At 41.8% G+C, this 27,341-nt stretch overlaps 1 protein-coding gene across 3 annotated transcripts in view; it reads right to left on the reverse strand.

The window, feature by feature from the left end:
• Positions 1 to 22,522, reverse strand: part of DGKH (diacylglycerol kinase eta) — a 158,091-nt gene extending 135,569 nt beyond the window's left edge. For all 3 annotated transcript variants that reach the window (XM_041466916.1, XM_041466917.1, XM_041466915.1), the window contains exons 1-2: positions 22,345 to 22,522; positions 16,183 to 16,368 (exon numbers count right to left, since the gene is read on the reverse strand). In XM_041466916.1, coding sequence (XP_041322850.1) covers positions 16,183 to 16,368; positions 22,345 to 22,401 — 243 coding nt within the window. In that variant the 5' untranslated portion in view covers positions 22,402 to 22,522. The remainder of the gene's footprint in view (positions 1 to 16,182; positions 16,369 to 22,344) is intronic.
• Positions 22,523 to 27,341: the final 4,819 nt, after the last annotated feature.

Raw genomic sequence — 27,341 nt, forward strand, 5'->3', positions numbered from 1 at the left:
TGTGGTGGTAAAGCACCACAGATGTTAAACATTCTTACATGGCCACGAGGCTCCTCTTGAAATGTACACTAAATTAAAAAAGAGTTAAAGAAAAAAAGGGAAAAAAAGTTTCTTTTTAAACATAAAGGTTATAGCATGAAGGAAGAAAAGGCTAAGCAGTTAAAAAAAAATGTTGGCACTTTCATAGTTCATGATGTCATGGAGGAAAAAATATTATGGAACAATAGTGTGAGTAAAGGATCAAGTGTCAGCCTAATTTTGAGTTATCTGGGTTTTGTCACTGTGTGTTATAACAGTGTTGCTAGCGACAATACCTGTATTTCTTTGGTCAATGGACAATTAAAAACAAAACAAACAAATAAAAAAGGCAACAAACACACGTTGGAAAACTCTGTACCAAGGAAGTTCTGCTCCTGTTTAGACCACCTCAAAGTGTCAGCATTTCTACTTATACTAGAGCACGTTGAATCACTTCTGATTGAGCTTTACGCTAACTCTTTACTGAGGACACAGGTTACAAAAAACATGGAGAGGTTGAAAATAGGAGTTCTTCATTGAATCATAGAGTCCTAGAACAGCTTGGCTTGGAAAAGACCTTAAAGATTACCTAGGTCCAACCCCCCTGCCATTTTCCGCTTCCAGTGATCTCAGATCCTGAATGAAGTAAGGTGATTACCAGGATGCTTCTCGAGTGTTGCTGCACATTGCTTAGTGGTACTTCTTTGTACCACACAGGCAGTAAAAAGTAAATACTGTTCCTACACAGAACACATTAAGCTTTGGATTCTCCTCTCCTGGTCAAGTGAAGTACACAAAACCCTCTCCCTCCTCATGTAATCTTTCAGTTACCACACTCCTAAATAAGCACAGAGAGAACGGAAGGCAGGGTATTCCTCGAGCAATCATTACTTTGAGTGAGGAAGCAAAACAGCAAGGGCTGGTTAGGATGCAGAAAGGTGACTTTGGTTGTGACACAAAAAAAAGAGGAGTAGAAAACAGGCCTGCAAGCAGTGTAAAAGAAGTCCCCCCAAAATGAGGAGCTAATTCAGCACTGTGTGAAGACCAAAGAAATAAGGAAGCAGAACTGACCACCCTGTTATAAATCTCTCCTCCTGAGTATTTTGGGACTGGCCTAAACAATACAATGTTGTATTTTGAAGAGATATGTGAGCTATTGCTAAATGAAGCACGTTGGAACTGGAAGCAAGATAACTGCTTTAGCATGACGTAATACCCCAACTAATTAGCTGTGATAGGAACAAAGCCCAAGAGGGCTGCGCTGGATCCAGAAGGCAAGCAGTTCATTTAGGGCTACCAAGGGCACCTCACTGCAGCACTGCCCTCCTCCAGAAAGACACCTCCTTGACATTATCAGCTGAAGTGGTAAAGCATGATGCAATAAAAATAATCATCATCACCACCACATGTAGAGGCACAGTTTTACTGGAAAAGTAGTTATGAAGTACATGCTGTAAAAAGAAAGGTGAGAGCATCCACTTACACCTCAAAAAGGCTGGTTGTTTCACCAAAGTTGGAAGAGAGCACCTCCTTTTGATGAGCAGGCAGAGCACAGATCCTGCCCAAGCACAGATTCCTACACTGCTCCTTTCACCAGCGGTCATGACATTTGTCCCAGCCAAGAAAGTAGCTGTTGGTCAGTGTTCTGCCAAATCTGATCATCACTGTGGCCCAGCACCTTTCCCTGGTGTTCATTGCAACACAGGCCCTTTGAAGCTATCCAGTTGCTTCAGAATAGAAAAGCGGCAAGAACAGAAAACAACTTCAAACACATATAAAGCTTAGAACACCATCATTTCACTCCTGAAAGATGGAAAGGGGCAGCTGGATTTTTAGGATAAGCAGTCATATTTTTCTATTTGGCCTTCAACAGTAGCAATTAAAAATATATGAAATTCATGGAAGAGACCCACCTGAAGAAAACAAGGAAAACAAACAAGCAGTGTCTCAGAAGCTAGAGACTGCAGAAAAAGAATGAAAAATTTCAGAGAACAACCACTGCCCTCAAGGCAATATGGTCCCTTTTAAGATCCACCCACAGAATAAAGCCCTTCCTGTAAGCACCTCTCTTCCTGGAGAAAAGCTGTCACAAAGCCATTACAACAGGCAATACCTGATATGGAGCTGGACACGGAACTCCCACAAGTAATTTTCCTGAGCAAGCTGCCCCATGGTATTTCTGAGTACACATGTGCAGCAGCCAGCAAAATCGACAGGCACTTAAATCCTGCTGCTTATTTGCTATAAAATTTTGCAGTGTGATCTGTTTACTATGAGCGCAGGTTAGGTGCATACTAAGAACTCCGCACAAAGCGCTAAAATCACACTTCTCACTCTTAATTCTACTCCAGAGATACTCCTTATTTCTGTGTGTCTGGTTCTGTGTCTGAAGCATGGCTTACATACAAGTGATTTAAGTACTACATCCCTCCTTGCTGAAGCACTGAACACCCTCTCTTTCACTAAGCCTTCACTTAAGCTTCTGTTGGCTGTGATGACACATGAAGACACCCTCAGAAGCTGTAAGAGCTGTCCTGTTCATTGGCAACATTATGCCCATGTCAAGGCCCAAACAAAAGATTTAGAGGTCACTGAGACAGACAGTTAAGTTAAGCATTCATTGGGATGTGCACTTCCAGGACTCCAAGACATTGCCCCAAAAAATGTGTTCTTAAATTACTGTCTTGTTTGCAAACAATCCTCTGCCTCTGCTTTGATCTACCTTCAAAAGGAAGCTGTTCCACACATTAAATTCTATTTCAGCTGCACTGATGAAATGTGCCCTTTGCATTCTGCACTCTTTTACACTGAAGCTTTTAGGAACGTTAAGCAGATCTATCGCCACTGTTCAAATCCCAGGATGCTGCAACTTGTGAAAATAACAAAGATAGCCTCCCACCAATGCTCAGGCAGCTGCTTGCCTATATGCAATGAACCCAGCACAGGTTGCCAAGAGACTGCAATGATGAGCAGTGTTTTTTCCTGAATACTCTCAAATGAGCTTTCACTATATATTATCTCTGAGCAATAAAACATGCAAGACCACATTCTTGTTTCAGTTCAGAATTCATTTTATTGCCAATATATAAAAGGACAGTTTTATTTGTATCGATTAAGAACATCATAGTATGTCTGTTAAAACTGAGAATAAGCAATTTTCAGATAGCATGTATAGAAAATCCCCCCTGAAAGCTCCATTCCCTAGAGTAAAAATTAAGTGCAGATTCAATGAAATTTAGAAGTTTCTAAAGAACAGAAAAACTAAGTCTATTATAAGATACTGCTAGTGATTGTCAACCTTTCCATCTAAGAATAAGGCAATTTAGAAATTAAAACAAAAGCCACCATTAAACCTTAGGTGTCAGAACATTTTTCCTTATTTGCAACTACCAAGATGAATACTAATTTTACACACTGTGTACTACTTAAAGAACAAAAGTTCTTTTAGATGTGTTTCTAATACAACATTTTTAGGCCCTAATCATTGATCAAATTTTTCAAGCAGAATTCAATGCTACCAGCTACCTTTTTTTTCCTGTGGATACTGCATATTTTTTTGTCATATAGCTTACTATAAATTTATTTTTGTTTAAATTACACTACATATCTCTACAATGAAAGAAAAACACAGAAGTGCTTTTCTGTACATGACAAAATTCTGCACACACCAAGAATCAGAGGTTTAGTATTGCTTAACTCCTGGGGGAGAAGAGCTGAAATCACTATTTCTCCATCATCATATGCTGTGGCAAAACTGATGAATGGTGTTAGCAACAACCGACAAAGTTTATGCAGTAGAAGGTTAAATAACATGAAAGATGAAGCTTGGGCTCAAACAAAAGACATAGTCTATCAACTAAACTGCACAGCTTGAAAAGCTCGATAACCATTTCCGTGATAAAAAACTTACCAGAGGGAAAGCATTAAAAGTATAACCAGAACATGAATGACCAAGAAGTCAAGAAGTCCACATTTTATCAAGTCCCAATGCCATGCATTTTGTTGCTGCATTTATGTGGGTCTTTTTCTGTACCATACTCATGACTTCTGAGTCATTTGTCACCACCTCCAAGAGGTGAATATCAACCTCCATGGCCAGACCCAGTGATGTTAGAAGAATGGGAAAAATGATGTAGCACTATCCAGGCACCCTCAACTGCATCTTGATGAACTGCACCTTTACCAAATCCTAGGTCATCAAATGCGATACAGAAATACACCAGAAACAAACAGATAAAAAAATAAAAGGAGGCAATTATTTAAATTCTTGCAATTTCCTTTTACAGCACATCCCAGCTTTCCCAAGCCCTGAGTCCCTCTTCAAAATCTAGCTTTCAAATATTAAGCATACAAACAGTCTCACAGCAAATAAATCACAGCCATAGTAGGGAGGCTTCAAAAAAAGCAATCAGGACAGGGAGGTTTCATTTAGAGAGAGGAGAAAGACTTTAGACCTTGATAAGGCATGACATAATTCCATGCCATTGATCTGCAATCATACAGCTGTATTTGTAATGCAAACAACAAGTTATTTAGAATACTCTTAATTAGGTGTAATAAGTGTACACTGGCACATTACTGAATCTATAAATAGACAACAACCGTATCATTTCACTGCTGCCACATGTTATGAGGTATGGGAGGGAAAAAGAAAGGCATTTTCCTTTTTTAAGACCTTTCTTAAATTTGTTTTAGTGGTGGGGTTTTTTTGGGGAGGAGGGGTGTGTTTGTTGGGTTTTGGTGGTTTTTTTTGCTCCTGAAGGTGTTTTAATCAGGCCTTTAAACACTGACAAATCATCCTCAGCAGACACAGGTTATCCTCATCAATTGTGTAAAAGGAAGAGAGAACACCTAATTTGTAATAAATCAGGAACCACATTCTATCTATCTGTAAGACGTTCAGAGAGACACGGCTCTGGGCAACCAAATGTCACCTTGAAAATATCCCTGCTCTGAGCATGGGGGTGGGACAGATGACCTCTCAAAGCATCTTCCAACCCAGATTACCTTTATGATCCTGAAACATTCATAAACTTTTTTTTCCTATAAAAGAAGTCCCTCTCTGTAACTTCTCACACCTACACACAAATTTAAACTGTAAACCAGCTACAAATAACCTTGGGGTATATTTCAAAGGAAAGGTATAATCATTTTTAAGAAAATTCAGCAGAAGCTCATATGCCTCTTGCTCTGGCTATAACTTATTTTTATTTTGTTTTACTCAAATAGAAAAATACAAGATTTCCCTGTAATTTCCAACACCTCACTGTGAGACAGCCTCTCAGGGACACAGATTTATCAAAATCTCAAAGGGTAATTTGAAATATGAGCCCTTTGTAAAACTGCTGGCAGCAGATCCCTGGTTGATGAAGGAGTAGAACCTACGATGTTAACTCTATCTCCTCCTCAATGGTGCACACAGCAACCAAATATTTCAAACATGAAAAAAAAAATCTTTTTTACCCTAAACAGTGTAAGCAAAAAAAATATAAAGAATTGGTTTGCATGCATACACACACACAGAGAGAACTCTGGGCTCTAAATACTGTTCTCTATGCAACAAGTAAGACCATCTGAAACACACACATGATCACAACTGTGGAAAAATGCAAAGCTTAAGGAAGCTAGAATAAAAATTATGCTTTTTTTTTTTTTTTACAAAAAAGCTATTCACGGCAGTTGCATTTACCTGGCAACAGCAGGTAACATGAGATAATACACAAAAGCACTTTTAAAGACGGGTCTTTAAACATACAGCTTGACATTGCCAGCACATTTAATAGCTCGCTTTTGACAGGAGCTCGTCAGAAGTTCTGTACTTTACTAGTATCTTCAGTTCCTTTGAAATAATGAAGAAGAAGCAGAACAGAGTCTTGCAATGCAGCATGAGCAGCACAGATAGAAACCTGACAACGCTCTGAAGCCTGAAGGATTTTTTTAATGCCTTTTATAGAATTACCAAGTTGGAAAAGGGAAAAACGTGTCATCTGTAGACAGGATACACACACAGACCCTAACTTGTGCAACCTGCCTTTAAATTTCTGAAAGATTATTTGCCAGTGGATTGAGGAGGATTGGAGACCACCAGCCTAAGCAGCAAACTGTCTCAGGTATAAATTTTATCTTACCTGCACATAGTTTTGAGGCACATTTCGGTCAATGTTCTCTCTACAAAATGCTAACCAGTGGACTCTGTACAGGTAAAAGTTATTTCTTTGCTTCCAGAAGCATCACAGAATCATGTTTATTAGTCCAACATTCATTTATAACCAAATTTTAAAAAATAAGCAAATCTACAAAAAAAATCAAGAATCCACTAAGCCACACAGAGGTTTTCCTAAATTCTGGCTTCCCCTTGCAAAACCCTCGTAATGCAAACTTCTAGGTTATATGAACATTTTGCTTGAGTGAAGTTTCACTCAGGGGAAAGAAAATCAAATTTAACATCAGATAGAGGGTTCTGAAAGTTATTCCTGGATTTGTCTGTAATGAGAAGCTGTGCAAATGGGGAAAAAATATTTTTTACTTCCTTGAAAGTTCAGATTTAATCAGAAACATTGGTTCTTCATCTCACACCCAAGTAAATCACAATAGCTCCCCATTACAGATGTGCATCCCCTCTGCATTCATCCCAGTCAGAATCCGCATATTATAAATATATCATTATATACGATAATAATAAAAAAATACTGTTTACACCATGAACACCACTATATTTTTTCAGATCCTTGACTCAAAAGCCCCCTTTTACCCTTTATGCTCCCTTTTATCCACTTTAATAGATCTCCGAGACTGAGGCCAATCAATGTTTGTCTAGAGAGTAACTCATGTGAAGCTCCCTGACGCCTCAGGCAAAAAATGACAATAGCTGAAAAATCAGCAAAAAGGGTGCATTAATTTTCAAGTCAATAGCTCCACAGTGAACCATCTGCTCCCAGGATTGATCAGTACCACTGAAGGAGGAGGCAGTGAAGGGTGAATCTATTAAAAGAAGCAAACTCATATATCTGCACCTTCTCCAAGACTCCACACCCAGCAAACTTCGTGGTCTTTGGCAGTTACTCTCCTTATGGGAACTACTGGGAGAAATCTTGCAGAGGCATAGACTAAAAGGAAAGGGGATGTCACCCATTTTCTGTTCAAATTCCTGAAGAAACCATGACAGCAGCAGGCAGGAAAGAAGGGAGAGAACACAATGCAAGATGTCTCTATGGGAGCATTAAAACAAACACAAGAAGTCCCGTCCTCACAGTCAACAGAGAGTACACACAGGGAGGAAAGAAGTCTCTGCCTGATGGGCATCTGGGCCTGCTGGACAGCCATGCTGTTGGAGAGGTCCAACATCCTCAGCTGAACCAGAGCAAGCCACCCTTCTAACAAGCAGAGACGCCACTGACTTTCCTCTCACTCCAGAGGATCACAGCAGCAGTAAGGACTACCAGCAGTCTAACTGAAGCCGTTCAAACTCAGTTACTAAATTTAAGCAACCACACAACAGGACATAACTGACCAGAGCAGCATGACAGTCTTTAGAACCACTTAAATCTCTGCAGGCATGAAAAACCTCAGCAGATCTTCCCAGCATGGAACTATGCCAGAAGTGCAAAATGACACTGAGGGCACAGCCGGTTCTCCTCGGTGAGCACATCTAGAAAGACCCTGGCAAGCGCAGGACACGCATCCTCCTGAGGACTGCCCACAGAGGAGCTCCTGTTGCTTCCCACCTGGAAAATATAGAGGGAGACTGGCCACCCACAAGCTACTACTCAGTTTCAAAACCCTATTCAGGTTGCTAAGTGACAATAAAGTAGAGCGATTTCACACAATTTGCAAACCCCAAGTGCTTAAAGGCAAGGAAATGGATTGTCCAGATCATCATAAATCTCATGCTGCCCATCTAATAAACAAATAAATACTCATTAAATGTAAAAGCTTGCTGAATTCATTACAATAATGCTAACTGTCCCAAGAGTACAAGATCAGGTTCTGTTAATGTGCTTTAAGTGGTGAAATATTCCCAAACAGGGATATTGTTCAAACAAAAAACTTAGCTAGAAAAATATTTTTTCTCTTATTTGTGCAATATATAATGATAATTCCTACATGGTAAAAGTTTTTTTAAGTCAACTATGATCTGACTTTGTATACAAAATTTTTATGACCCACATCTGATGATCACTTAAGCACCAGCTTAACTTTAAGAAGTAATTAGTCACATAGAAGTGTACAGGGTGACTGAAGTGTTTCAGTATGTGCACAAATGGTGTAATAGAATAAATCTCTTAATTTATTTTAAATAGTATCCAATATTTAGCATCTTATTTAGCATATCAATTTTTAGCATATCAATGAAATATTTATTTTGGATCAGCATTAAGCTTGTTTGCAGTGATAAATGCAGTGTTTACATTAAGAAAGAAAGAGGCTTCTTTTCAGTATGATATAGAGAACATAATTTATGGATACCCCCAAGCCAGACTTTTTTGTGTGTGCGTGTGTGTGCCATTGCTAGCAAATTGAGAGTCATGGCTTGAATTTAGTATTATACAGTTATGGTTACTACACGTATTTAGTACCCTGTTCTTACATTTTTAGAAGATTTTGGAAAATGCAACTGATTTTTTCAAGGCCAGAGGGGAAAGGACAGAACAGCAATGTAAAAGGGTGACAAATACAAAGGTGAAAGAAAGGTTCTCTCTCTTAATAAAGGCAAAGTTCAGATACCAAAGCATCAGACTGAAAAAACACCAAACAAAACTAGGCATGCTGTCAACAACTTCAAGCAGTTGTTGACATCATTTCCCCCTACTTTGCAAACAATAAAAAAATCTCAAAAATTTAATGGCCAACCAGAACAAAATACTGGTCTTGTGGTTCCTTCGCAAGTAAGCTACTCACAAGACATCAAACTACATCTTAATTTTCCCTGTCAGAGGAAAACAGCCAAAACAGCATGACTACAGAGCATTCTTTTATACCCAAAACTCCATATTCTGAGCATCAATAAATCCACACATTACCTTCTTGCTTTGCTAAGATTTTGAGGTCTACAAACGATATATGTTCTTCTATAGATCCCTTATGAGAAGTATGGCTGATCGGAGTTAAAAGAAAATAAGAAGAACATTGTTTTAAAAGAAAGATATATATATATAGCCTTTTGAAGTGTTCCAGAGCAACACTGGTCTAAGCTGCCTTTAATTGTCTTCAGCTAGTCAAGAGAATTTCAACAGTTCCCTCCAGAAAAAGGTTTTGTGATAACCAGACTGCTCTTTTAATCACTACTTCAAATACAAAACCACTGTAATTCTAGGTATTCTGCTTTAGATATCCAAACTAATTTGGCTAGTCCAGCTAGTCATCCAGTAGTCATACAGCAGTCATACAACACTGCTGCATCCTGCATTCTGACGTAACTGCTGGAAACAATTCAAAATGTTTGCAAATTATCTATATAGCCTTACATGGATAAAGACCCGGCTATAGAATAGTCCTTTCTTGAGCTCTGGCATGGCTGTTCTGTGTCTCCAGGACTCTGCACATGAAGTCCACAAGATAAGGCATCTCAGAAAGAGATTCCCAGTTATCATTTATTCTTGAATAAGTCCCATTTTTTGCTTCTTAAAAAACAGAAATTCACCTTAAACTACAAAGTAAATTCAAAGTGTTTCACCCAATCTTTTTTGCAGAAAAGCATTCTCCAGCTCCTTAGAACAAAACATAAAATAATCAAAATCTTGTATTAAAGATGAAAGTGTGATTATCTTTTTTCCACCTTCACAGCTCACCCAGCTGGCTGGGAGGAAAAAAAGGGTAATTCATGTTATCTCACAGTACAAAATAACATTAATACTTTAAAGATTCCAGGAAAGAAAAAAAAAAAAAACAAAACCAAAAAAAAAAAAAAAAAAAAAAAAAAAAAAAAAAAAAAAAAAAAAAAAAAAAAAAAAAAAAAAAAAAAAAAAAAAAAAAAAAAAAAAAAAAAAAAAAAAAGCCACACACCACAGAAACAAACACCAAAAAAAAAACCAAAAAAACAAACAAAAAAAAAAAACTAACTCAAAAGCAACATTCTTTGAAGACCTGCTTGCAAATACCTACTGTAAAATGTTACAATGTTACAAGCTCCTCCTTTCTTGTACTTAGCTAGCAATTTAAGCTTTGCCAATACATGCATCACTAAAATGCCTTAGCAGATTTCATTTCAGTTTTATACAAACATGTGTCAGAATTTGGAGTGGTAATGACCACTGTGCCTTAAATAGTGTAACTCTTTCCATTCTAACCCTGCTTACTTCTACATAGTGTGGTCAGTCATTTTTAGCTTCCCCAAACTATCATGTCTTTGCCTGAAATTTTCCTTTAATGGACTCTATTTTGAAAGCTTATGTAGACACACAGTAATTATGAGAAGCAACAAATATTGCACACCATTTAATTCTAGAAACTGGTTTGCTTTATCCAGGCATACTCTAGAACAGAATTTTATATATATATATATATATATATATATATATATATATATATATATATATATAAAAATATATATATATACACATATATGAGAGAGATATATATGTATAGCAGTCCCTAGATTTCATTCAATTTCTTTTTTTAAAGCTGATCATGATTTAACAAACAATTCTGACCACAGCTTTCAAATCAATAATTAGAATGAAAAATCTCTCCCCTCTATAAATATGACATTAACATAATTATACCACCCCCATCGCATAGACCCATCCTCTTTAGGGAATACATCTGATGCTCTGAAGATGGAAATCAGTCAGATTTTAGCTGCTCTCGAACGTACCTTTGCTTCTCACTGACTGACTGGCTTTACCTTCCATGCATATATATATATCAAAACTTAAATATATTGCCCTGTACATACATATGTGTGTTGCATGTATCAGGAATACACATTAATGAATATTTCACTTTAAAAATAGGTTAAAGTCCCCAGGACGTGGTGAGAGAAATAAATTTGCCTGATTTCACAACAGTTGTGAGGAAAAAAAAAAAAAAGTTGCCAAGATATTTTACTAAGGATGGATATACAGTACATATATTTAATTGCAGAATGAAAATAATGTTAAATACGAATACTGAAGACAGATATCGTGTAGCACCCTTCAGTCTGTTCTGTGAACACTAGCAGGTGCCAAGAGCTTGAGGACAGTTGCTGTGCACTTCCTCACTAGTGACACTATTCATATTACTGCAGTTGCAGAATACGTTACAAACTACAGTGCATTTTGAAGCTGTGCAGAGTCACACAGTCCTAATGCATATAAAAGATCTCCACTGGGGTAAACTTTGCTACCATGGCATTTTCCTGAGAACTTCTGGTGCATTAAAAAATCATGTTTCCTTAACCAGAAAGGAATGAACCACTGCTTAGTTGAGTAAATTGGGAACCATTAAAACAAGGAAAAACAGATCACATTGCAAAGAATGATGCTCATGCATTTGAAGACTGGTATCACTCACAGCACTTTACATTTAGGTGAATTAACAAACTATGGTAAACCGAGAGAAATGTATACCAGAAACAAACAGGAAGTGACTGCTGGGACTTGGCACTGTCAAATGTCACCATATGGAAAAGGTTAGAAACTTTTTGAAGGCTCAGTTCCTAAATGGCTGGTGTGAAGGCAAATAAAACCACATTGGGGAATTTAATTAATTTACTTTTATTACTCCATACTGATTTAAGACCTCAAAAAATATATATTAATAACTCAGATAAGAAAATTCAAGTAACAACTCTTGCCATTTAACTAAACAACACTATATTATCTCCACTAATTATGACACAGTCTTGCTTCAGAATATCTCCCACGTTACAGCAATTTCATTACTAACAAAAACCACTGGGGGTGAAGGAGAGGAAGAAAGCTTTGTCCCACATACCTTGCAAATGTATTTATCTTACTCAATACACCACATTTTCTTGCATTTCCTAAATTGTACTTTCTGCTCCAGAATGTCTGCTTCATGCAAAAATAAACACAGGCCAGATACTCAATGCAGATTTGAGAGCAAAACACCTATCCAACAGAGGTTTTGCATTAACCGGATATGGAGCCATTAAAATAGGAAGCTAGGTCGGTGATAAAAGTGCTACTCTTCATACACAGTTTTTTGCAGAGTACTCAAGACAAGAGTGGGAGCTGTAACTGTGCTCATCTGACAACTATACCTCCAAGTGTCCAGGGATTGTTTCATTTATTAATCTTCTGCTGATCCTCAAGGTGAGGAGAATTCAAGGAGAAAAAGTGTGAACTCTAATTTGAACTTCCCCTTCTCGACACGTTTCTGCTATAAAGAACTGAAGAAAGGCCATCTTTTTAAGGAATGTGCTTTGCACTACAGCGATTAACTTTAAAGCAACTAGAAGTCAGCTGATGACAGACAGTTTTCAGGCTGTAGCCCCAAGAACTGAAGTAATCTGTTTAAGGAAGGCACTGACTCTGCCTGTCTTAACCAGCATCTTTAAAAATGAAGAAGCCAAATTTAACACACACATGGAGAACTTTCCATTACTTCAATCTCCAACATAACCCTGCTTGTAACCCAGTATCATCATATATACTACTTCAAAACTGTCTGACTACAGTTTTAAAAAGTTATCAAAAATCCAAAATGTATATTCTTAAAATGTTTGTTGATTTTGGTTTTTGTTTTGTTTTGTTTTACCGAGACACATTTTATGTGCTAAATATTCAGGTCTCCCAACATGACAGGGAAAGATGAGTAGACATTACAAAACCAAGAGTTGTTTCCATTAGGGATTTTGGCTCAAAAGTGCTCAAACTTCACAGGGTACCTGTCATCTATTTATTCACTAGCGTTTCCTCCATGGAACACATACAAACTCCACAGATACAAAAGCTTCCTGGATGACACTTAAAGATACGGGCTTTAATCTCACAGAAGTCCTAATCAGTTTTGGACATGATTTCCCTAAAGGTACCTACTGCTACAGTGCCACTCTACAACCAAGTATGGGGCTTTAGCAAATAGTTCCTAGTGACAAACAACATGTTGGCCTAAAGAATAGTCCTTTACACCACTACTTGTTCCCTTCTTCGTAAGTTGGCAGACACAAACACATGTTGATCTTCAAGTTTTCTGTTTGGGGTAATTAACAATGGCCACATTTTGACACAGATATGCTTTAAAGTATTCTAAAAATTTAAGAGATGCATAAACTAAAACTGCACCCATAACAGAGGTTACAATGATGTCCAGCCGTATCACCAACCTGTTTTTCTTAGCAACTGACTGTAAAAGTAGTTCCACTGAAATCAAGTTAACAGCTTGCCAAGGAAGTTGCTATCCAGTGTGGGTAAGCTATGGCAAAACTGGACAACAGTCTTTTCAACAGAACTGTGAACCAATCATTAGCATATCACAAACAAACAATAAACTTTGGTGTAATTACATCTGCCAATACAGTACTCTTGCTTTTCATCTTCTCATTCTCTTGTTCACCCCCTGCCCTCAGCTAAGTAATTAATTGGTTTTATTTAGGAAGAAAAGAGCAAAGAGTAAAGACTGCCTTTGAGAACTACAGATGTTAAAAGTTTTTAGGCTTCTGTTTGTGCTAGTGAAAGGGGTGGTTTGTTCTTGTACGTATATTTCCTAAATCTTGTTATACACACATTAAAAAAATCCACTCCTGAGTGATTCTGTCTGCAAAGTATCACCATATGGTAGCTTTCACAAATGATCAACTGTACCAAAACATCTAAAAATAACATCTTCCTTAAGTAAAACAAAAACAATTACCAGTGGAGACTTTTGGGTATAGTTCTGAGCTAAGGAATCGATACCACATCGCTGAAATGCTTCAAGTAAGTAAATAAGCAACCTCTGGAGAAAAATAGCACAGTCCTAAATGGCCCACAAGCATCAATGATAAATGTAATATACATGCCTTGGGTTCTTTCAAAAGTCTATTCTTAGATGTAAAACAAACCCAATCCATTTAATTAAAACCTTAGCTTACAAACACATCCACCAAGTAAGTGAAGCTTAACAAATCTAATTTGAATGAAAGGGACTGGCTGGGTAAAAGAGCAGCTCCCTGATGTTCCTTGCTCTAGTGGTTTCATGTAACCACTGATCACCAACTACTACAACAGCAAACATACAACACCCTTAAACTAAATGGGAGTTGTCTGTCTAAATATAGCTACTTTTAAATAATGCATTGTGAGTTATAAAATAAAGTGCTACTGAATTATTTAACATGGGTCTCATCTTTAACAATGATATATCACTTTTAATTAAATTGAAAGACAGATGATTATATTTGGAGTTACATATTATTGTAAATTGCAACCAGTAAAGCAACATTTTAACTCCAATTATGTCAGCAGTCAGTTTTTCCTATATATATCTGATTCACAGAAATAGAACTGGGACTCAAGCTAAGATAAGCAAAAGCAAGACTTTCAGAGCTGTCTTAGATCTTCAGGAGATCCCAGCTCAGCATTCATTCACAACCTTCAGATACAGAATATCCCACCCATCTGTAACAGTCGGCAAGAATTGGCTGGGATCTCAATCTCACCAACCTGTGTCGATAACATTCATAATAGGCAAGTTTTCCTACGCAAGTATCAACCTCTTTGAGAGCAAACACTCAAATGCATTAATACCACTAAAGCTAATAAAGGCATCGTGCTCTGTAACTTTTAAAACGTTCTGAAGACACAAAAGGGTGTTAAAGCTGAAAGTTTGTGTAGAATTACATTTCCAACACAATGCAACAGTTATATATTATTTACTACAGTAACCTTTCAGCCAGGCCTAACAGTTGTAAATGCAAAATTAACATTTAGCAACAAAATGGAATGACACATCTTGTTTAGGAGGTTTTAGGAAAAAACTGCTTTCCACCTCACATAATGGAGTAACATTACTGTTTAACAATCACTGTTTAAAGGTGGCTGCCTTTTGCATGTAGTGCATGGAGCAAAAGCCCAAGGGAAGAACAGCACCAACTGGACAGGACTTCACAAACTACTAACTTTAATAGATGCTCTGTAGAGGAAACAACACCACATGACCTACTGTGTAGAAATCAAACCCTAAGTGTGATCAGTTCAGGCCTGCATAGAGTCACTTTGCCCCTCAAAACAGACACTTCCAAGAAAAACCTGATCTTCATGTCATTGCATCAATAAGCTCTCTCCAAGGGGGTTTTGTGCAGACCCAATCACTGACTGTGGACCACGGTTTGTAGAAAGTCATGGGATCCTTCTACACAGCAAGTAAGTCATTATGTTTCATTACGTTTATGCATTCTAATGCCTGCTTGTTGATTTTATAAGGCGGGGGGGGGGGAGGGAATTAAATAAATACAACATCCATGAAAAAAGTTAATTCCACTGGGACAACTTGCAGCCCGAGACAGCAAAAAAAACTGCATTAGCCTAAAATTTTGACAGCTGCTTTACACATCCAGTGCCACGAGCGAGGATGTATAGAAGTTTACTTCTCTTTCCGCGAGGTAGGTGCCTTTCAAAGTGGAAGCCGCCTTTCCCTCCTTGGCGGCACTCCCGAAGAGGAGCCCGACGTGCCACCGCGGGCTCGGTGCCTGCCGCTCTGGCGGGGCGCACGGCAGCGCTCCCCGGGACCGCCGGGGAACTAAGAAGGGTGGGCGGCGGGTATGGAAAGTGGCGAGGAAGGGCTCGCTGAGCCAGCCCACCCGCGCCGCAGGGTGGCAGGGCGGGATCCCCGCGGCAGCGGTGCCCGCCGCCGAGGAAGAGGAGCCGGAGGGAAGGAGGGAGGGAGGGAGGCAGCCCGCCGCTTCCCCCACACCCAGGACGCCCGGCAGGGCAGGGCGGCTGCCGGGGCAGGCAGCTTCCCCTCCGGCCAAGCGGAGCGCCGCAGCCCCGGGGGGCTCTTCCTGCCAGCCGGGGACAGATGTGGACGCAACAGCTGGACGGGGAGGAGGGGAGAGGAAAGGAAGGAAGAGGCACGGTTGTCTCACAACCCCCCCCACCCCCCCCACCGCCCGCCGCCGCTCCCGGGGATGCGGGTGGGATGCAGCGGCCGTCCCCGGCTCCGGGTTAGCCCCGCTTTGGGATGGGGATAGAGAAAGCGGCCGTGAAGGCGGCGGGGATGGCCGGCTCCTGCCCCCCTTACCTTGCTGCGGATCTGGCCCGAGGTGGACACTTTCCGGATGAGTTTCTGGGGGCCCTCGTGCTCCCCTTCGCTGTCCGACGACTCGTCCGCCGGCCCCGCCGCCGCCGCCGGGGGTTGGGGCTGGGGCTGCAGCGGGATCCCGGCGCCGCTCATCCCCGACTCGGCCCCGGCCATCTTCCCGGACTCCTACCGAGAGAAAGCACACGAGCCCGGCTCAGCCAGGGCAGCCGCTGCCGCTCCCCTCCCCGGGGAGGAGGAGGAGGAGGAGGCGGCGCGGGAGGGTGGGGAAAGGGGTGCCCTCCCCGCAGGTGAGCGCCGGGGCCAGTCCGGCCGGGGAGCGGGGAGGGCGCCCGGCGCCCCCGCACCTGCCAGGCTTTACTCGAGTGTCCCGGCGTGGCCGCGAGTGGGGCGCGGCACCGGAGCGGGCGCCCCCCGTGCGCGCTGTGCCGCCCGGTGACACTCGGAGGGCGGCGAACGCCGAGTTCCGAGCGCAAGGACGGCGAAAGCGGGCGGGGGCCGTGCCGCACCTTGCCCTGTCCCGGCCGAGGGCTGTGCCGCTCTCCCTAGGGAGCGCAGGATGTCTCTTCGGGACTGGGACGGACGGCTTCTGGTGCGATTGGCTCCTTATCTGTATGCTATTCCTCCAGCCCCCGTGGTAACTATCCGTCAGCGCCAAAGCCTTGGACAGTTTTAGTAGATGCATCTATTGCTTTCCAGTGATTTTCTCATAATAGCTTAATTTTCTTGTTATTCTGTTCATTATTGTCTTTGTGAAAGAGCAGCCCTTACTTCTGGGGAAAGCAAGGGTCAGTTTTCGTTTTTCATCTCAGATCTGGCAGCTCGCATAATCTCGAAATGTCACCACATGTTCTGAATTGTGGGACTTTGAAATTATTGTGGCTTGTATGTAGTCAGTGTTCAAAATAAGTGTTTAAATCACAGCAATACTAAATAAAACACACAAATCCTAGCTGCATGGACCGGATTAAGCATAAGAAAGCAATCAATGCTTGTGGCTTCTATATTCCCACAATTCTATTTATATTTCCAGAAAGGGAACTAACATCTCTTAACATGCTAATATAATGCCGCAGTACCTAAATACAAAGCATTTAATGAGGAAAAGTAAACAACTGTACAACCTATCCTACACTGCAGACACCTTGCCACAGTCTGAATTTCAATAGTCCAGAGTTTTTATAGTCCAGCCCATTTCTTTTATTGGGGTTTTTATTTCTAGTAGTGTAGGGGAAAGCAATATTTCCATGAAGCCTTGGAGTTCTTGTGGCTTAGTTCTGTGTTACTGCAGCAGATACTTCAAATACAATTCTACTACCCACCTCCACATAGGACCAGTTGTGGAGGTTGTATTTTAAAAAATATCAAAAGTAACATTTAAAAATTCAAAATATCTATTAAGTTTTATTTTAAAGGCATTTTGATCAAATTACCTACATGCTCTATCAAAATATTAATAAGGCCTAAATCATATAATTAATACCTCATCTCAAAATTATTGTGAAACTAAGGACTAATTCTGTCTTATCTCACTCTTCACTTGAGAGGGAATTCTCCATTTTTCAAAGCATGGGATCAAACTTGAGCAGGTGCAAGTATGCGTTGCTCTCAGTAGGTAAGTTTAGGGCACAGCTAGGAAGAAAGACAGTAGAACCAATGTTTATGGACACTGTCTTTCCACCCTCCTTTCTTCCTCTTCCCCATCTGAATTTAGGGAATAGCAAATTATGCCAGAACATATCTCACTGTAGTTCCTTAATTCTTTTGAAGGTAAATGTCACTTGAATATTACAAGGGGACAACAAGATATAGTTTCTTAATATATTGCACATAATAGTAATTGTGATTTGAGAAACACTTGGTGCTAATGGAACACAAGCAAGACTGGGTACATTTAATTCAACTGAATTAAATAGTGCTGGCTGAACAATAGTAGTTACTGTTAGAATAAATACAATTCTTCAACTTCTGTTCATTTTTAGAGCTCAACTATGAGCACTAGTAGCTGCACACTTTCTGCACCATGCAGAGGGTACCATGCATCTTCACCTGGGCTACCTCAGTGTGCTCTTCCTCACTCATGACTATCCAAACACAGAAGTGTGGTTACCAGGAAAGAAAGCCTTTCACTTCCAAGCAAGTCTTTTTCATCATGTCTTGGTAAACTTCAGAGTGCTATGAAAAAAACAAAAAGTACTAGGAATGTTCTCTCAGGTTTCTTAATGTGAAGATTTTAGTAGCAATAACCTAAGTCTGCAAATGATAGGAAATGTCCCACAAGAACGCTTCAACAAGAATATGAGAACATGGTTTCTGTGAAGTACATAGTGGATTATGTGAAATTTTAGGCTCTAAAGTCTGCAGCTGTTTAATGTGTACAGAGTTCTCCAAAATGAGAAACCAAGTGTTAAGCACTGTTGAAAATACAAAAGTTACTCACTCATGTTAGCATAGAAAGTTGTTTCTACAAATATATACGTTGCCCAGGCACAAAGACAGTTTTAAAGATATCACTATTTCCACTTGTTCTTCTTTTCAAAGGTAATAATAGACAATCGGGGTCCAGTTCCAGCCTTTACCCAGATAAAGCTGCCTAAGGTGGCAATGAAGTTTGCCTCAAAAAGAACTTGCAACTTGACTTCTATCCCTTAATCTCACAGCTGGATTTCTCCCAGGTGATTGATGTCAGACTCAATATGAGAAATTTCATACTTTCAGCCCAGTGACCACAGTTACAAATACTCTGGCAGAAATGGTACCACTAGACTTCTGCAAGTTGAGCTCTTGAACAATGTGAGACTATGTGCAGGCTTTAAAAGCACATACAGTATTTGCGTGTGCTGTGTCTTTCACTTAACAGTTTCACACTTCTTAGTAATGACCTTAAATTTCCTAACTTAAGCAAGGGACTAAAAAGCATAAAGAAAGGATACTCATTTAAAGGAAAATACTCAAACAACAAAAAACAGCTCTACTGACATCATTTGTGCTACAGCAATTAATATCAGCTGATAAACTGCCCTTTATGCAATACATACATATTTACACTGTGATATTGTATACATTTAATATACATATATACACTGTGAGAACATTTTAACTCAGCCACATTGAGTCCCAATAGGACACGTGTCACTAAAATGCATATGCAATATAGAAAAAAATCTAAATACACATGCACTCTAGCTGCACTGAAGATTATAGTTTATAATACAGATTGCTGCACTATTTGATTTCATCCCTAAAACTCATTCCCTTTGTAACAAACATTTTCACGTCTTTTTTTCTAAGTCACTTTGGTATCTATAAACTAAAGGGCAATGCTTTTCTATCCTTCACCTCAGGAAGTTTTTCTAAGGGAATTTGAATCAATAGTGTGTCAGATTAACAATGCATTATTCACCATGTTTAAAAAATTGTATTGAATCTTTCTTAATTTTGGTGGTTAGTGATAGCTGTGGTTTTCAACTGGGCGCCCCACTCTGAACAAGTTTATTTCAGATCTGCCTGTCTGAACTCTCTCTGCAGATCGAATTAGTGATACTATTCTTTCTTGACTTCCTTACTTAGCAAAGAGGAAGCCAAAATATAACAACATGTATCCATATCACTGTTAATGAAAGTAACTACATCGCTTGTGGCTGGATTGGGATTAGCCAAGGGAATTCTATAACCTGTAGGTTACAATATTAAGGAAACTACTAAACTATGTTGTATGCTTCGAAGTGAAAAGGTCCAAACCAGGGCAGGTAATAAAAGTAAACAGATGCTTTGTGACTGTGTTAGGACTTATGTATGCATTTGAAAAGCAAGGTAAAGCCAAGACTCAGGTCTCATATAAAATATGAAAATTGTGTCCAGAGCTTTGTGAGCCATGTGTCATGCACGTTTTTACTACAAAGCCACCAAACCTCCCTTGCAAGAATGCAGAGTGAGCCTTACATTTTTAAGTCAGTTTTACTTAGCTCCATTATGGGGTCTCACACAACTCTTACTGGATTCAGGAAGAGCTTTTCCATTAAAAAGTGTGGTGTGAGTTAAGGAAAGGACTTTATAGAAATTTGAAGTAGTACACAGACAAATCCAACTCTGATTAGCAAAGGACTTGTCACTGCATTTAATGTCCATAATTTATTTCTCAGAATAGCTATAGGAAGAGCATTTCCCAATAATCTGACAATTTGCACAGGTTATTAACTTGCACAGATTCAAAACCTGCAAAAAATAGTTTTCCCTGTCTTACTGCCCTTTGTTTCATGTTTTAAGAGCAGGGGAGAGAGTATAATATGTTTTCCCTTTCATCATTCTGGTCTTCACCTAAATCTCCCTTTGCCCCCATTATCATAAAAAGCCTGCTTTATGAACAGATGGAAAGAACAATGTAGCTCTTGCCACAAAGATCATGTATGTTACCATCAGGTTACCAGGTAAAGGATTGAGTGGATCAGCTGAAATTAGATTCTTGTAAAGGAATTCAGTGCAGTGGTTAACCTTAAAACTGCATTCAGGGATGTACTCTTTAACAAATGCAGCAATGAAATGATAAACATGACCCAAATCCTGGCCCTTACTGGGGGAGGGGGAAATGGAGAAAAAAAAAAAAATATGCTCCTTGTTTATCTAAGCCGTGTGCACGGAAGGAACCGGGCTTGGATGCTTCAGCCAGGACTCCGCATTTCCAAGCGGAGAGGGGCTGCAATCCATCTGCCTCCCAAGTTTCAGCTGAGTTTTGGATGACGGCAGCAATTTAAATGTCACTGTTTAATAGGATAACGCATTCGCAGGAATTGACTTCGCTGCCTTCCTCCCACGATGTCTTCATCTCTCCAGGCAAAAATCTCGGGTTTCCCTTGCCTGATCCTTTCAATGTCAGCTCCATGTTACCGGAACACACATACAGCTGTTTTCCCTATCACAGTTGCATCTCCAGCAACAGCTTCGGGGCTTGAGGACTGCAGAGGGCAGCGAAGGGGGATGTTCAACTTAACAACAAATATTAGGACAGTAAAAATATATTTGTGAGGGCTACAAATCCTAACAAGGAAGGGAGTGAACTTAGTTCCTTGTGGGTATCTCCAGGGCTCTGCTGCTGCTTTCCTGAGAGTGCGCACACCAAGCCACACAAAGAATGGGTCTCCCCCGTTTGCTCTTTAAAACTGGGTTTACAAGTAAAACCTGGATCAACAAAACGAGTTAGCAAAAGATGGTACAGCCATATAAAGGGGAGCTTGGCAGTGGCACGGGTCCATGCTTCATGTTGCCTCTCCAAGTTCAGGGCCAGAGACAGCCTAGCCTTGACCTCTTAGATAGCCTGAAATCTCCCAAGCAGCTACCCAAAGCCTATTTTTAGCCCTCCCTGCCTGATGTGTGTGTGTGTTTGCACAATGGAGAAAAGCCCAGGAGCGGGACCAGACTGCCCTGAAAAGGGAAATCTGATTTTATCGCCCGCTGAGGATGCCGGTGACATGATTTCCTTTGGTTGGAAGGAGGGTCTTCCAGTTGCTTAAACAAACCGCAAAGGAACCTCACCGCAGCTTTCCTCCTGGCCAGTTTGAGCACTCCCCTCCCTTCGCAGCGGCCCAAAGGCACGCACTTTCCCCACACGGCAGGGTGGCAGCAGGGTATCCCCAGCTCCGTCCCGCTTTGCCGCTGCGATGGGAGCAATTCCCAGCCTAGCTCCAGAAGAAGGGGGGGGAAAGTGTGTGAGTGTGTGTCTCTGAAAGCTGCCTCCCAACGCTGCTTGGACGCGTTGCTTTTGCGGCGCTAAGAGAAGGAGTTTAACGGTGTCAACATCCAACCCACCCCCATCGGCAAAGTTGAAGGCAAGGTTCTCGGTGCTAATCCCAGGCTTTCCACCCGGACAGTGAAACTCAGAAAGGGCAATGAACTCCTCGTCTCCCAGAGGGACGAGCTCGTCAGCAAATGGCCAGACACGGCGGGGGCGAAAGGCTCCCACCCCCCCGCTCCCCGCGGGGAGGGGACGAGCGCCGGCGGCAGGGCTGTGGCGCGGAGCGGGGTCGGAAGAAGGGAAGGGGGGGCTGGAGGGCACATTTAAGGATGATAGCCCGACCCCCCGGCTGAACAATACAGGCAGGAAAGAGGGTTGGAAACGCCTGTGCAACAGCAAGGCACGCATGTACCTACCAGCTCCTCCCAGGCGGGGCTGCGGGCGCTATAGGAAGGGTACCCATGCTCCTCCATCACCCCACAGCAGGTCCCCAACCTCCGCGGGGAGAGCGCCGACGGGCAGCGGAGCTGGGTCCGCCGGGCTGCGCCTCCCTCCCGCCGCTGCCGCTGCTCCTGCTGGCAGCGCTTCCCTGGCGCCGCTCGTCCTCCCCCCACCCCGGTCCCGCTCCTCCCTTTTCTCCCCCGGCTATGTCCAGGCCCCCTCCTCCCTCCCCGCCCGGCTCCTTTCCCTCCCACGGCCACCGGGCTCAGCCCGGCTCCCGGGGGAGCCGGCCTGCAGCTGCCGCGCCGCTCACATCACCGCCGCCTCCCGCCCCCCGCCCGCCGCGCTGTCCCGGCCGCCCCGCACGCCCGGCCCCCTCCCGCCGGGCAGCCCGGCGGATCACGGGCAGATCGCCTTGGGCGTAAGCCGGTTTACGGCCGCTCCTGCTGCCGGCGTTGCGGCGGGACCGGCGGGCGAGGATGCGCCCCGCGGCGAGGGGAGAAAGCCCCGCGGCGAGGGGAGAAAACCCCTCGGTGCGCCGGCAGCCGCTCCTGCCCCGCGGGGACACGCCGCCTCCCCTGGCCCCCAGGCCGGCCCCTCCGGCCTCGGTGCGGGCCCGGAGCGCGGGCTCTGCGGCCCCGACGGGACCCGCTGGGTGTTGCGCGGAGCCCCGGAGGGAGCATCGCTGCTCCTGCATCACCCTGCCCCGAGCCGAGCCAGGAGGGGGCCAGGGTCAAGGCCCTGGTGCTGGGACAGCCCTCTGACCCCACTCCTCAGTACTGGGCTTTTGACACCCCTTTGGATGTTAAATTGAGGGTGAAACAGCACCTCGCTCCCCCGCAGTGGCGCCGGGTGGTCCCACGGGCACGTTAAGACAAACTCCCGGGAGCTGGGACGCGGCATAGCCACTATGGAACTGACAGCACGGATGTGTAGACCATGTCTGACACAGTGGGGTCCTAATTTCCTAATTTCCAGGGCCATTTTTAAAATGTATTTTAATTTTCTTTATGTTTTAAAGCTTTTTCATACAAAAAAGAGCTTTAGTTTTTGCAAAATCCATCCATTTACAAAGATGTAGGAGTACTATTGGTGCAAAAAGATGAATCTACTTGTCTACTTGTCTACTTATTTAACTAAGGCTATAAAATACTCCCATGAAGTTGAGATGGTGCCACTAAGCCAGGCCCAATGAATTGCCACAGCAGCTCACCTCATCTGAGGAACTGAAACTGCTGCACTTCTTCCAGATGTAGAAAAAGGAACTATTTTTGTTGATAATAAGTTTATCAGCAGTGAGTCGATGAACTGCCTTGATGGTAAGAGTGTAACCTCAAAAGGAAGAAAACAAGATGACTTAGAGCATTTTGGTTTTTGGAAGGCAGCTTTCTGAAGCTAAAGGTGAGCAACAGTTGCCCAAGGATGTCTGGCCTCCTTCCCTTTGTTCCCTGAGTGTGAGAGGCTACTGAGGAATGTCATGTTATAAAGGGCTTTACACTAAGAAGGAGTGTCAGAGTAAGATTTGTCAGCCCCTCCTTTCCTCATGATGCACCGGAGGATCTCACATGATAATTGTTTATGCCTCTCCACATCTGGCCTCTTTAGCCTTGGTCATGCAGGAGCTTTGTGGTGAAAGTCACCTGCCATGAAATATATGTCATATATAGTCTCTCATGTTCCTTGCTGAACCACAAAATTGAGTCTCTTAAAACTCCAAGAGTTTTAAAGTTACTTCAGTTCACACACTGTACATCCCCTTTTGCCCTGAAATTCAGATTCTCACTGTGCGTCCAGCCCCATTTTCTGTTTCTTATGCCCTGAATCTTATACTTGTGACTAGGTATGCAATTGTGCTCACCTCATTTCATTCCCTGGAGTTCAAACCTTGGTTTCCATAAGTGGAAAGCTAGTATAGGCCCCAGAAGATTATAACAACCTACTTAGGTTGGAGGTGTATTTCGAGGTCTTGTTGAATACAGACAGGCATCAGTTGCTGCACAGATCCTACTGGGTCTAAGTGCAACCTGTGCAATGCAATTCCTGTGCAAAGCTCAGCCCTGATCTTTTGGGCTCCAGAATGCCAAATCTGATTTTTCAGTTTTCTGTCAGGGTGACAGATTGCTGTCTTTGCTAAGGAGCCCTGCCCTGTGTGATTTCCCTCTGCTCACTGAGTCGAAGAGCACAGTTCCTGATGAGACCAAGGTCTCTCTGCTGCTTGACTGAACTGGTTGAAAATCACAGGCCAAGGATTTTGCTGGAAAATGTAATTCTGTCAAAGCCAACAAAGAATTTAAAGATAGATGTCAGAATCACAAGATTATTGGGGTACTTTTGTTTGGGGGCACACTGCTGCATTTACAGAGGGCCAAGGGAACTGAAGTCAGGCCCAAGGCAAGGATGTGACACCTAATCCTTATGGGGAAGAAAACACCTAAAATGTGTTAGTGAGGGATAGAGGAGCTGCCTGCTAGAACAAGGAGGGACCAACTGTTTCTTTTCCTTCTCCTTGGACTGGGAGAAAAACCCATTGAAGGCAGTTGGAGCAGGAGCGGTGGTTCTCCTATCAGGTCTACCAAACTCCATCGAAACATCTCCATCATAGCCTGGGGGTCAATTTAATTTCATTCTGATTTTTATATTTTTTTCCAAGTCACGTTGTTTCTTTGGATTATATTGGGGTTTTTTAAAATCTTTTCCAATTTTTTTCAACTCAGTCCAGACATTAGGGGTTTAATTTCTTGGTAGCAGTCTACTCTATCTACTGTGTTCAAATTTGCCTCCTCTCCTTCTGTCTCTTTTGTTCTCTGCCCTCAATGACTCAGTGAAAACTTGAACAACAAATCAAATGTTTCATTATTGACTTTTTTTTACATGAAGTGAATTGAAAATAGCCTGCATTTTCTAAGCAAAATATTTTGGATATATTGGAGGCACTTAAATATAAGAGCTTTGATTCCAGTGCTGTGGTTGGACATTCACAAGAAGGTCCCCACCACTTCAAGCATTTCCTTTCTCTGGTGATGGAAAAAAGAGCTTTCAATTCTTTTCCAAAGTTGAGGTAGAAAGACACTAAAAGAATGAGCTTTTTAATATTTTTCTGTATTTTTCCACCAGCATTGCCTTTAGCATATACGACATAGCAAATATACACTAATTCTCACCAATTTATGCTAACATGAAACTTTCAACTTTACTTTGCATATAGTATCAAACCTATTTGAAGTAAATTCTTCAGGGAAATGTTGTTCTTCATTCTCTTCACTGTAAACATGCCAGCTGGCCTTTTTAAAAAATAATTTTGCATAACATTTGAAGGTATGATTTCATCAACAGGGTAATTGGGTAGTTCCTGCCAGCCAGACAGGTAGTAACAACCTGCACTGGGTCATTAAAATGAAAAATGTATTAAAAGCAGAGCAAAATGTATATACTTCTCTGGTAATCCTTCAGATAGACCTGAAGTTACAAAATGGGTAATTTAAAAAATAAAGGTATATTTTTTCAGTAACATCCTGATAGTTGCCTTCAAATCCACCACTTTCTGTTTGTAAGAGCATCTAAACTATTGAACAAATTCTGCATTTCTCCCACTTTACACGGCCTACTGCTTGGAACTCACACTGGCACCTGAGAAATGTTTTCAGCCTACAGTTTTCTTTCATGGACTTCCTCCAACATATGCATTCTTCTTCATCATTGTTTTTCTTCTCATTAATCTAACAACTGCTTCAGCACATAACTACCTGTAAGCAACAGGATAGTTTTAAACAATTCCCTTGATTTTTGGGTTTTACAAATGGGAAATCATTTATGCAGCTGGAAGAATTACTTTCTAAATGAAGTGCTTCAGAAAGAAAGAAGTCACTGAGAAAAAAGCCTTGGGAAAAAGTGTTTTACTGGAACAGCAGCAGAACCATGGAAGGGCAATCCACCATCCACTTAATTTTCCTCCCAGCATTTTTATTTCCCCTTCTAAATTCCCCCTCCCACCAGTGTCAGCACCTCCTGCTTGTTCTGCTGGCATGGAGAACTACTTCAACACCTCCTTCTGAGTGCCAACATCAGGGACTAACGTTGTTGAATGATATTTTCCTTGTGATCTTTGAGACATCTGGGGTGGGGGGGGATGGGGGGGGTGGGGAGAGTGTTTTTGTCATCCCACCCCTTTGACTGCTCTGACTTTCTGCTGAAGTCAACAGATACCCTGAAAGTCAGAATGAAAATGACATGAAAGCACAGATGGCTGTAGTGGTGCTTCCTCAAACCACTGCTAACCTTCACTAACCACCTCTGCCAGTGCTCCTGGCTGTGGCCACATACTAATTTATTTATTTAAGGATACTGGTGAACCAATAGCTTTGTTTCATAAAAACAACTTTGGAAAGAGCAATTCACTCCAATCTCTTAGACCCCTGATGACAAGGACTTTAGACCCTTCCTAGAGGATGGAGTTAGTAAATGACCTAAACCTGCTGCCTAATATGTATCTCATTCCCCATAAATATGTGGAAACCATTCCATAGGTCTTCACTAATAACTTTGGTGGGTTTAGAGGTTGTTGTCACACACTTCTACACTCAACCAACCTAATTTCATTCTCATCACAGACCTCTCAGGTCACACTTCAGAGATGTTGCTTGTGGCTCGCTTGAAATGCATTGCCCATTGAGCTGCATGCTCCAGCTGAGGCCTCACCTCAAATAACATCAGCCTGGGTTTGCCCAGCTGTGATGGACGTACTCCTTGATTGATCATCCTGACAATTGATGGGGGTATTTAGACACCCTTGCTGTTTGTGTGTAAAGCAGGACTTCCTCCTGGTAGCATCTTTTTAGATCTGTGAGCACCAGGAAATATTTCAGGTGAAACAGCGTTTCCTAGGAAAATATCACATCAATTTCAAAAGCTTCAGTGAGTCTATCCCATCCACAGGACTGATTTCTTTGACATTATTTGTCCATGAAAAGCCTGT

The sequence above is a fragment of the Pyrgilauda ruficollis genome, unplaced genomic scaffold (genome assembly GCF_017590135.1).
Source record: "Pyrgilauda ruficollis isolate IOZ18807 unplaced genomic scaffold, ASM1759013v1 scaffold20, whole genome shotgun sequence".
Classification (NCBI taxonomy): domain Eukaryota; kingdom Metazoa; phylum Chordata; class Aves; order Passeriformes; family Passeridae; genus Pyrgilauda; species Pyrgilauda ruficollis.